The sequence below is a fragment of the Bactrocera tryoni genome, chromosome 3 (genome assembly GCF_016617805.1).
Source record: "Bactrocera tryoni isolate S06 chromosome 3, CSIRO_BtryS06_freeze2, whole genome shotgun sequence".
NCBI classification, from domain to species: Eukaryota; Metazoa; Arthropoda; class Insecta; order Diptera; family Tephritidae; genus Bactrocera; species Bactrocera tryoni.
The window spans coordinates 9779183-9791374 of record NC_052501.1 but is presented as its reverse complement, the minus strand read 5'-3'; the positions used below and the strand labels follow the sequence as shown (position 1 = coordinate 9791374).

At 34.9% G+C, this 12192-nt stretch overlaps 2 protein-coding genes and 1 long non-coding RNA gene across 3 annotated transcripts; 1 reads left to right on the top strand and 2 right to left on the bottom strand.

The window, feature by feature from the left end:
- Positions 1–473: 473 nt before the first annotated feature.
- Positions 474–1023, bottom strand: LOC120772095. The gene is made up of 2 exons (XR_005705036.1): positions 844–1023; positions 474–756 (listed from the first exon to the last, which is right to left on the bottom strand). It is a non-coding gene; the product is annotated as an uncharacterized LOC120772095 (long non-coding RNA).
- A 3498-nt stretch (positions 1024–4521) lies between these two features.
- LOC120773073 lies at positions 4522–4928 on the top strand. Its single transcript, XM_040102018.1, has 2 exons — positions 4522–4616; positions 4674–4928. The coding sequence occupies exons 1-2, from the start codon at positions 4563–4565 to the stop codon at positions 4926–4928; spliced, it is 309 nt and encodes a 102-aa protein (XP_039957952.1). The 5' UTR covers positions 4522–4562.
- Positions 4929–9642: 4714 nt separating this feature from the next.
- LOC120772100 lies at positions 9643–10439 on the bottom strand. The gene is made up of 3 exons (XM_040100507.1): positions 10359–10439; positions 9987–10295; positions 9643–9899 (listed from the first exon to the last, which is right to left on the bottom strand). Exons 1-3 carry the CDS (start codon positions 10410–10412, stop codon positions 9690–9692), a joined length of 573 nt encoding a protein of 190 aa, XP_039956441.1. The 5' UTR covers positions 10413–10439; the 3' UTR covers positions 9643–9689.
- Positions 10440–12192: the final 1753 nt, after the last annotated feature.

Sequence of the window (12192 nt, the reverse complement as noted above, 5' to 3'; positions counted from 1 at the left end):
AAAAAATATGTCAGAGACCACAAATCATTAATCGAAGCTTCGAGTTGACTCTGTCTTCCATTAGGGTTGCATTTTCAATATATTCATCCATAATACAAGGTCTAGTAAAAATATTATTTTTCAAATCTATGTATGGCGTTATGATTGTAAGATCAATAACAATTAACTTCGGCTGCACTGAACCTGTAATACCTTTCACAACAAGTTTTCCATACAAGGATTGGAGTTTTTTCGAGATGTTTGTATGCTAGCTATATAATGTAATACATATAAACCAACGGTCAAAGATTGTCTATATAATTTAGGGAGCACAGGGCACAACGATCTGGTTGGTCAATTGTCAGAGGGATTGGATATCAAGCAACACCGTGCATTTTTGAACTAAATCGGATCACTCTTCCCATACTAAATTATTCAATATAATGTAAGAGAAATGGAATTCTTTCTACTAGACCTACTAATAAGTAAGATAGTTTTTGAAATGATAATGCACTTTTTATTACGAAAATGTAGTACAATTCAGATATTCTTGAAAACCATTGTATTTCATAAAATTTGTGGAAGAATGGATGAGCTTGCTGTGGTCTGTTCTGCCTCTGACGAACCAGGTGGTGATGTAACTTCCGGGTGTCGCACTAAGCAAAAATTAAATTTAGCATATTCACCGTCTATACGCTTGAAGAGTTTTACCAAACTGAAGAATATTTTTACATTGTCAACTGGGGTAGCCCCAACTTCTCGGACCACCTTTTCAATCTGAAATTGGCAAATTATTATATTATTACGAAAAGTTTTTATTTTGAATCACGAGGATGTCTTATTCTATCATTATATCCTACATACCGCCGAGATGTAGCAACCATAGCTTTCCTTTTGTGCGTCGCACTTGTTTATATTTGCTACGAAATCCTTTTCCAATTGACTTAGGTTTTCAAAATCGTCGGCGTCAGTTTGTAGAATTCCCAATACCTGGCGAAATTCTGCCCCAGCTTCGGCAATGTCTGTCCGAACAGAACTATTGAGCTCTGTTAGCACAAGCTTCACGAGCGGAAAGTGGTTTACTTGTAACAGCAGGCAACGAAAATTCACTTGGATTAAAAGTAGCTTGAAACAGGTCAGAGAAAATCTCTGAAACATTCAGCTTGGCGGAGACCTATAAATATAGATTAATTTGTTATTAATTCTTACTTTTTTCGTTAGTTTTTCCTACACCCCTGTTTTGGAGCACTAGGAGTACTGCGATCAATGCCAATGTAGCTTTCATTTTGGTCACTATGAGTGTCACTGAGGGTGTTCGGATGCAGCGTGTGGCTTTTATATATTTTCTCAATGCATTTTTACAATTTTTACGATGTCGTATAAATCCAATTACAAATATAAATATTTATAAATTTTTCAATAGTAAATATTTGAGTTGCATTATGGAAGGATGTTAATATAATATGGTTTCTAATTTTTTATTTATTCTATATACATATCAAACCCTTGTTTGCCACCATATTTACTTAAAAGACCATTTTTCTTTTGAGAGAACAGATAAGGCTTTGAAGCTTTGCATACAGCTTCATTATTTAAAGCAGCCTGTGAGGACGGCGAGGATGTGCTGAAACGGCAACTTATATTTATTAATTTAAAGTGGGTTTTAAAACAGGAAACTTAAAGTTTGGAAAGCAAGTCGACCTATGGCCCATGCCCTCCTGTGAATATTTCTTATATTGCACCGAAGAGTTTTTATATCAAATACTAAGAGATCAATCATCGCAAAGCTATCTAAGTACCTTAGAAATAAGATGCCAAATAAGTTTCCATCCTTAAAAAAAGCGACGCATCATTAGTAGAAGTTTCCATTTAACGGATGTGTGTTCTTACGTTGAACTCTTTAACGCAAGTTTTAATCTCCTCGGGAATACAACAACAAAGTTTAAGACTAACTGGCCATGACTATGTATTTTATAGTCCAGATATATTTATACTCCTTCAAGTTATCTGAGTGATCCTATAAAAAATAATGCCACTCAAGGGTTAATAATTTTGTAATCTGCAAGCTGTAAAAAGCAATGCACAAGTTTTCCTTTTATCCTATAGCAAAGATGATATAATTATTTTTTTGCTGTATTTAGTTTGGGGGTGTTTGGTGTAATGAGGGTTCATAAACCTATAATTTAGTATTTATTAACAATAACTAGGCATAACTAGGCATAAATACAGTTTCCAAAGGGTTGTATACATATTTTATCTAAGTATTACACTATATTTACACATAACGAGGTTTGTAATACCCAGGTGGAAACATCGGAGACCGTCTGAAGTATACAATTATATCACAAATAAATGTTCAATGTTACAGGTTGAGTCGATTTAACTATGTCCATCTGTCTGTCTGTGGGTTTGTATATGCACGAGCTAGTCCCTAAGAGTTTGAGATATCAATGTGATATATTTCACGTAATTCTTTCCTGCTAAGAAGCTGCTGATTTGTTGGAACCTCTGATATCAGATTGCAGCATATATTTTATAGCTGTTGCACAAGCTAATCGGAAGACGAAATTTTATATCTTTAAAGCAATGTTTTATTCTCTAAATATATTGTTCGAATCGAATGACTACAATATACAACTGAGATATATATGTACTCGTATGTATACCATTTATCTGAAAGCTTCGATACAGTCGAAGTTAACGTTGTTTTTTTGATCTATTTTACAGAAGGGTTATTTATAACCATGTCATTGTGGTAATGATTCCGATACTTCTTTCCTATTTATAACGCAGCAGATGTGATTTTCAAAACCACATTGGGTTGAGCAAGCCTTTTGAATCTTTCTTTCATATTTTTGAAATTCTGATACCACCGTTATTTTCAATCCCCGAAACAGTTGCTTAAGTCAATTTCGGGAATGTTTGTTGAAAATTTGGCGAAAATCTCACGAAGAATGCGACGGAGTATTAGCGTGGTGCGAGAACCAAAAGTTGTCGGGCAATAATTCTGGCCTCCATTTACGAATGGCTTCGCGCAAACGACGCTTAACTCTCAAACGGTATTCCTTGTTGACAGTTCTGTCAGTTGGAAGGAATTCGGAGTTTTTGACCTCCTTTCACGTACTTTTTCGGCTGCGGCTCACCTTTGTCCGCTTCCCAGTCGTAAGCATAGACACATCGACTCATGATTTTTCAAAATGGTTTCCACTGATCCTTCCGATATTCCAGCGATGCCAGCAAAATCTCTGACTGTTAGCCGTCAACCCTCAAGCACCAATTCTTTTGTTTTATTGACGTCGTGATCATCAGTTTATGTTGATGGCCGTCCTGGACGTGAGTCATCGTCAACGCATTCTCGACCCCTTTTGAATAATTTTCACCAATCAGAAACACATAGACACCAACGGACAGACAGATTGTCATAGCTAAATCGATCACACTGATCATTTGTTTAATACTATATGCCACAAACGGTCTCCGTTGTTTCCTTCTGGGTATTATGAACCTCGTGGCAAAGATAATATATGTACACGGTCCAGGTTATAAATATTGGGTAATACTTAGGCTAAGTATTTATACAACCATCTGGAAACTGTATTTACAAGTATTTTGACGTAATGTTTAATAGAGCTTAATTATTGTTAATAAAATACTAAATTTTAAGTCTGCTAACTCTCATTCCACCAAAAAGCAAAAAACAATCATCACCCTTACCTTAACTATAGGATAAAAGGAAAACTTGTGCATTGCTTTTTACAGCTTGCGGATTACTAAATTATTAACCCTCGAGTGACGTTATTTTTTATAGGATCACTCAAATAATTTGAAGGAATGTAGGCATAAACCCACAAAAAGATAAATAGTCAAGGGAATTTAGTCTTAAAAGTGTAATACTAATGAAATTTAAGAAGCTGCAGTAACAAGTTCCACCTTGGATCCCACGTCCCTAGAGCGGAATCTTCGTTTAAAATTTTGTAAATTTTTTATGGATGTAATCTTATTTGGCATCTGATTTCCGCCTTATATAGCTTTTCAATGATTTATATTTTTATATTCGATACATCCGGAGGGACTCTCTTCCTCTTCCCATTCTTCCAAAAAAAAAACTATATTCAGTAAAATAAAGGAAATATTCACATGAAGGCTATTGTTTTAAGGAGACAATAGATAGTCGTGGTGCTTTTCCAAACTTTAAGTTCCTGTTTTTAAACCCACTTTGAACTAATAAACATAAGTTATCGTTTGAGCACATCCTCGTCGTCCTCAGGCTGCTTTAAATAATGAAGCTGTATGCAAAGCTTCAAAGCCTTATCTGTTCACTCAAAAGAAAAATGGTCTTCAAAGCAAATATGGTGGCAAACAAGGGTTAGATATGTATATAGAATAAATAAAAAATTAGAAACCATATTATATTAACATCCTTCCATAATGCAACTCAAATATTTACATTGAAAAGTTTATAAATATTTATATTTGTAATTGGATTTATACGACATCGTAAAAATTGTAAAAATGCATTGAGAAAATATATAAAAGCCACAAGCTGCATCCGAACACCCTCAGTGACACTCATAGTGACCAAAATGAAAACTACATTGGCATTGATCGCAGTACTCCTAGTGCTCCAAAACAGGGGTGTAAGAAAACCTAACGAAAAAAGTAAGAATTAATAACAAATTAATCTATGTTTATAGGTCTCCGCCAAGCTGAATGTTTCAGAGATTTTCTCTGACCTGTTTCAAGCTACTTTTAATCCAAGTGAATTTTCGTTGCCTGCTGTTACAAGTAAACCACTTTCCGCTCGTGAAGCTTGTGCTAACGAGCTCAATAGTTCTGTTCGGACAGACATTGCCGAAGCTGGGGCAGAATTTCGCCAGGTATTGGGAATTCTACAAACTGACGCCGACGATTTTGAAAACCTAAAGTCAATTGGAAAAAGGATTTCGTAGCAAATATAAACAAGTGCGACGCACAAAAGGAAAACTATAAGTTTTTCACATCTCGGCAGTATGTGGGATATAATGATAGGAATAAAGACATCCTCATTGATTCCAAAATAAAACTTTTTCGTAATAATACATTTAATAATTTGCCAATTTCAGATTGAAAAAGGTGGTCCGAAGTTGGGGCTACCCAGTTGACAATGTAAAAATATTCTTCAGTTTGGTAAAACTCTTCAGAAAAGCGTATAGGCAGTGGAATGGCCACTAAATTTAATTTTTGCTTAGTGCGACACCCGGAAGTTACATCACCACCTGGTTCATCAGAGGCAGAACAGACCACAGCAAGCTCATCCATTCTTCCCACAAAATTTTATGAAATACAATGGTTTTCAAGAATATCTGGTATTACTACATTTTCGTAATAAAAAGTGATTTGCCATTTCAACGCTTATGTTTTCATTGGTAGGTCCTGATTAGTAATTCTAGCTAAATTTCTCTTACATATATTGAATAATTTAAGTATGGGAAGAGTGATCGATTTAGGTGAAATGTATGCCGAGTTGTTCGATAACTTGTCGTCCGACTCGATGATACTCAATATCTCTGGCAATTGCTGTCTATACATAGTTAATTGTTATTGATCTTGCAATCATACCGCCATTACTTGTATATCCTCACCCAATTGCACTTACATAAAGGTAGATTTGAAAAATAATATTTTTACTAGACCTTATATCATAGATTAATATATTGAAGATGCAAACCAAATGGAAGACAGAGACAATTCAAAGCTTCGATTAATGATTTGTGTTCTCTTATATATTTTTTGGGCGACGCTCTGCTTCCCCCATTGCAAAATGCGGCAAGTACTGATAAGACTCGCTGTCTATTTGTGCACTGTTCTGTTAATAAATGAGTCAGTTAGCTTTAGCACATGCTCGTTATGGTTATTTCCCAAATGAAAAGAAAATTAAGTGAATAAGTAAAGAAACATTATATATAGTTACTACATACATATGAAGATAAAAATTATCTTTAGCAGTATCAGCTGTTTGATAGCACTTCCAATAGTCTCCCTAATGACAGTGAGCGTCAATGAGAGTGTGAGTAATGATTTGACAGTGCAGCTGAACTGAAGTGTTCTTCCTCATCGTCAGCGCAGCCATCGGCGGTGGCAAGACCAATCTTACGCTGGCCGCTAATGCTTATCAGCTATGCTTGAGCAATATCTCTAGTCAGCGCATGGTCGGCACATCACTTGAGCTATTCAACTAAGTTGCGCATTGGTATGATGTATTATAAATGAATAAATAAAATTTTTGAGCAAAAATATTAGATTTTTATTCTAAAGTTGTTCGGTGATCGGAAGTTTTAGGTGGAAGCTCTCCAGTTTTATATGCAAATAATAGTGCAAAATATGACGATGAGGAAGAACACTTCAGTTCAGCTGCACTGTCAAATCATTACTCACACTCTCATTGACGCTCACTGTCATTAGGGAGACTATTGGAAGTGCTATCAAACAGCTGATACTGCTAAAGATAATTTTTATCTTCATATGTATGTAGTAACTATATATAATGTTTCTTTACTTATTCACTTAATTTTCTTTTCATTTGGGAAATAACCATAACGAGCATGTGCTAAAGCTAACTGACTCATTTATTGACAGAACAGTGCACAAATAGACAGCGAGTCTTATCAGTACAATTATTTATTTATTTGGAACTTTCTTTCAATGACATAACAAGTCGGTTCCAACAAAAGATCTATTCCAAAGAAATATATTTATATTTATATATATGAGCAATGTCAATCAACTCGTCCCTTTCTCTCTCCTCAATATACCCCATAAACGAATTTCAGTACTTCCACCTGCGTTCAAACGTTCAGATTGGTAAAAATATATGATATTTTAATGAAACTAAAGGGATACATTTTCTTTAAATTATGTTATTTAGCGCGGAATTAGAAAGAAATTGGTTTAGATCTAGACCTAAACCGCATATCATGAATATCCAATTATCCAATTTTCGAATCAGGAATGACTGATTATGGTTCCAGCACTGTAGATAAACTTTCACTAAAGTTTTGCAAAAAGTTTTAATATGAAGAAATTCAATACAACGGTTTTTCGATTTGGACGACCCAACAGCCAGCAGGTAACAATTTTTGAAGAAGTTCCTGAACCGATTAATTGCTTGTGTTGCTAAATAGTTCAGATAAACAAATGAGTTGATAGTTAAAATATAAAACTTTCTTACAACTCAAATATTCCTTTGCAATTTAAATAATAAAAAGCTTATTTATTGTAATCTAATAAATTGATACCGACCAGCTGTGGGCACACCTGACATTCATTATCAGTAAATATATGAACATTTGCCATTTATTTCCGGCCTTTGAAGTGGACTCGAAGATAAAGTGTTGGATCATAAACGTTGGCGTTCGACTGTGTGACTCTCAGCCCATGGAAATTCAAAGCACCCAGATTGCTTGTTATCTTGATTATTTGATTACAAGTAATTACCTAGAAGCTGAACGAAACGTTAGGTGGGAATGTGTGGCGTTAAGTGGGTAAGTAGAAAGCGGAATGAATAAAGACTTGGGAAGTATTGATATATCAAGAAGACAAATTAACAAATTAGGAAAGCCTTAAATATTGTCACCACCTTGATGAGGAGTGCGAAAAGGCACTTGTGTATCCAGTCCTACTGCGCATAAATAACTTCTTATTATTTAGTTATAATTTTTATAATTTAGTTTTAAACAAATTAATTTTAATTTGGAGTTATGAAAGATTTTTCCCATCATTCGAAGTGCGGTGTTCTGACAGGTCTGCATCTACTCTCTATTAGAATAAAAGAATTGAAAGTTTACAATCCTTAACCGTCAAAATTTCAGCATCCTCGACAGACTTTAAGTCCAATCTGTATTTTTTCGTTCAGTATGGTGACCATGGAATTGGCAGTGGCGAGTTTCAAGATCGTTTCAATTTCCACAGCAGCCGGTACTACGACAATGAAATTGACCCAGATTTTATCCGGCTAAGGTATTTCGTGGATCTAACCCTGTGTGGACATTTTTTGTAACCAATGGAACTCAACTTTTCCGGTCATGACTATCTAATAGAATAATAAGCAATATATAGCATAGCCCCATGTAGAATCTGACTAAATATATTTTTTTTTTTCAAACAATTTTATTTACTGTAGCTGCTTTTTCTCAAAGCCTAACAATAAGTAATAAAATCTTAAATCTATTTAAAAACTAGACAGACTCAAGCAAGTGATTGAGCTGTTTTGGTGATACGTCGCTCTTTAATACGCAGGCATATCTCTTCTTTAAAGTCGTGTTTGATCGCAGGAATGTACCAAAGCATTAGCCAAAGGGTTTGGGTGATGTCAGAGTTTAGATATATATTTAATTCTGCTGTCCTCTACTTATTTTTTTACCATAGGAATACCAAGGTCTTTATGGATATTTTCGTTACGCACGTTGTATTAGATCAATATTAGTTGCACAGGTCGCACCCCACAGTTAAATGCCATACTCTCCTTAGCAACATTGTTGCGAGAGTATAAAAATATTGACTATAACAAAAAAACTCAGGTCACAACGAAGTGGTCAGCATGGTGAAATCTTGCCGCATTTTCAATGAGGGATGCAGTGCATCTTCTAAAAAATATGTCAGAGACCTAGTAGGAGGTCTAGTAACAATATTATTTTTCAAGTCTATGCATGGCGTTATGATTGTAAGACCAATAACAATAAGTTTCGGCTACACCGAACCTGTATTACCCTTTACGGCTTCAAGTTTCCAATACAATAACTTGATTTCAAGCTATCAGTATGCCGCCTTGGAAAATAATCAATGTCAAAGTTCATACCTACATATAATTTCGCAAGAAATAACAAGTTTTCCATACAAGGATTTGAGTTTGTTCGATATGTTTGTATGCTAATATGTCCTTAAAATTTTAAGTCGATAGAAGTAATATTCTTAGAGTTGTCTTCTAATTAGTCTTCTGGCCTTTAACGCTTTAACTCTAACAGCTGAAGGCGGTCGGGATAGAAGTGCAAATTTTGACGTGCTTTTCTCAAAACTACTTTTCCAAAGTCCGTGTTCACTGTCATTTCAAAACTACTTGCTCGATTCATTTCAAACTTTGAACACATTTTTAACATGTAAAATACCGCCCACCAACGTTTATTAATTAACTTTTTTTCATTAAGGTTGTTTTCCACCCACAAAATGGCGGAATTTTTAGTAGAAAATAACAGTTCACACTTTAGATTTTTTTCTCAAGACTTTCTGGGGAAAGCACTGTTACCGGCTTATGCCTCAATACTTCTGCATGAAAAAATTACCTTATATTGTCAAAGGTGTGCTCCATAATCTACGAAAGGTCCGAATAAAATTACTCAATCCAGATTTGGGAATAAAAACCCCCAAAAACAAGTATGTTTTTTTGAAAACCCTACCCCCCCTAAACACACAGTCAAACTTTGTCCATATAATTTAGGTAGCAAAGGGCAACACGATGCGGTTGGTCAATTGTCAGAGGTATTGGATATCAAGCACCACGGTGCATTTTTGAACTAAATCGGATCACTCTTGCCATACTAAATTATTCAATATAATGTAAGAGAAATATAATTCTTTGTACTAGACCTACTAATAAGTAAGATAGTTTTTGAAATGATAATGCACTTTTTATTACGAAAATGCAGTACAATTCAGATATTCTTGAAAACCATTGTATTTCATAAAATTTGTGGAAGAATGGATGAGCTTGCTGTGGTCTGTTCTGCCTCTGACGAACCAGGTGGTGATGTAACTTCCGGGTGTCGCACTAAGCAAACATTAAATTTAGCATATTCACCGTCTATACGCTTGAAGAGTTTTACTAAACTGAAGAATATTTTTACATTGTCAACCGGGATAGCCCCAACTTCTCGGACCACCTTTTCAATCTGAAATTGGCAAATTATTATATTATTACGAAAAGTTTTTATTTTGAATCACGAGGATGTCTTATTCTATCATTATATCCTACATACCGCCGAGATGTAGCAACCATAGCATTCCTTTTGTGCGTCGCACTTGTTTATATTTGCTACGAAATCCTTTTCCAATTGACTTAGGTTTTCAAAATCGTCGGCGTCAGTTTGTAGAATTCCCAATATCTGGCGAAATTCTGCCCCAGCTTCGGCAATGTCTGTCCGAACAGAACTATTGAGCTCGTTAGCACAAGCTTCACGAGCGGAAAGTGGTTTACTTGTAACAGCAGGCAACGAAAATTCACTTGGATTAAAAGTAGCTTGAAACAGGTCAGAGAAAATCTCTGAAACATTCAGCTTAGCGGAGACCTATAAATATAGATTAATTTGTTATTACTCGTAATTCTTCCGTTTTTCGTTAGTTTTACTTACACTCCTGTTTTGGAGCACTAGGAGTACTGCGATCAATGCCAATGTAGCTTTCATTTTGGTCACTATGAGTGTCACTGAGGGTGTTCGGATGCAGCGTGTGGCTTTTATATATTTTCTCAATGCATTTTTACAATTTTTACGATGTCGTATAAATCCAATTACAAATATAAATATTTATACATTTTTCAATATAAATATTTGAGTTGCATTATGGAAAGATGTTAATATAATATGGTTTCTAATTTTTTATTTATTCTATATACATATCTAACCCTTGTTTGCCACCATATTTGCCTTAAAGACCTTTTTTTTTTGAGAGAGAACAGATAAGGCTTTGAAGCTTTGCATACAGCTTCATTATTTCAAGCAGCCTGTGAGGACGGCGAGGATGTGCTGAAACGATAACTTATGTTTATTAGTTCAAAAAGGGTTTAAAAACAGGAAACTTACAAGTTTGGAAAGCAAGTCGACTTATGGCCCTTGCCCTCCTGTGAATATTTCTTATATTGCACCGAAGAGTTTTTATATCAAATACTAAGAGATCAATCATCGAAAAGCTATCTAAGTACCTTTGAAATAAGATGCCAAATAAGTTTCCATCCTTAAAAAAAGCGACGCATCATTAGTAGAAGTTTCCATTTAACGGATGTGTGTTCTTACGTTGAACTCTTTAACGCAAGTTTTAATCTCCTCGGGAATACAACAACAAAGTTTAAGACTAACTGGCCATGACTATGTATTTTATAGTCCAGATATATTTATACTCCTTCAAATCATTTGAGTGACCCTATAAAAAATAATGTCACTCAAGGGTTAATAATTTTGTAATCTGCAAGCTGTAAAAAGCAATGCACAAGTTTTCCTTTTATCCTATAGCAAAGATGATATAATTAATTTTTTGCTGTATTTAGTTTGGGGGTGTTTGCTGTAATGAGGGTTCATAAACCCATAATTTAGTATTTATTAACAATAACTAGGCATAACTAGGCATAAATACAGTTTCCAAAGGGTTGTATACATATTTTATCTAAGTATTACACTATAATTATAACGAGGTTTGTAATACCCAGGTGGAAACATCGGAGACCGTCTGAAGTATACAATTATATCACAAATAAATGTTCAATGTTACAGGTTGAGTCGATTTAACTATGTCCATCTGTCTGTCTGTGGGTTTGTATATGCACGAGCTAGTCCCTAAGAGTTTGAGATATCAATGCGATATGTTTCACGTACTTCTTTTCTGCTAAGAAGCTGCTGATTTGTTGGAACCTCTGATATCAGATTGCAGCATATATTTTATAGCTGTTGCACAAGCTAATCGGAAGACGAAATTTTATATTTTTAAAGCAATGTTTTATTCTCTAAATATATTGTTCGAATCGAATCACTGCAATATACAACTGACATATATATGTATTCGTATGTATACCATTTATCTGAAAGCTTCGATACAGTCGAAGTTAACGTTGTTTTTTTGATCTATTTTACAGAAGGGTTATTTATAACCATGTCATTGTGGTAATGATTCCGATACTATTTTTCCTATTTATAATGCAGCAGATGTGATTTTCAAAACCACATTGGGTTGAGCAAGCCTTTTGAATCTTTCTCTCATATTTTTAAAATTCTGATACCACCGTTATTTTCAATCCCCGAAACAGTTGTTTAAGTCAATTTCGGGAATGTTTGTTGAAAATTTGGCGAAAATCTCACGAAGAATGCGACAGAGTATTAGCGTGGGGCGAGAACCAAAAGTTGTCGGGCAATAATTCTGGCCTCCATTTACGAATGGCTTCGCGCAAACGACGCTTAACTCTCAAACGGTATTCCT

Bases quoted from the DNA above. Each gene is read 5' to 3' on its own strand.
- LOC120772100 (XM_040100507.1), bottom strand. From the start codon at position 10,412: ATGAAAGCTACATTGGCATTGATCGCAGTACTCCTAGTGCTCCAAAAC. The intron at 10,296-10,358 runs GTAAGTAAAACT...CTATATTTATAG, and splicing joins TAGTGCTCCAAAACAGGAGT to GTCTCCGCTAAGCTGAATGT. The intron at 9,900-9,986 runs GTATGTAGGATA...TGCCAATTTCAG, and splicing joins ATGGTTGCTACATCTCGGCG to ATTGAAAAGGTGGTCCGAGA.
- LOC120773073 (XM_040102018.1), top strand. From the start codon at position 4,563: ATGAAAACTACATTGGCATTGATCGCAGTACTCCTAGTGCTCCAAAAC. The intron at 4,617-4,673 runs GTAAGAAAACCT...CTATGTTTATAG, and splicing joins TAGTGCTCCAAAACAGGGGT to GTCTCCGCCAAGCTGAATGT.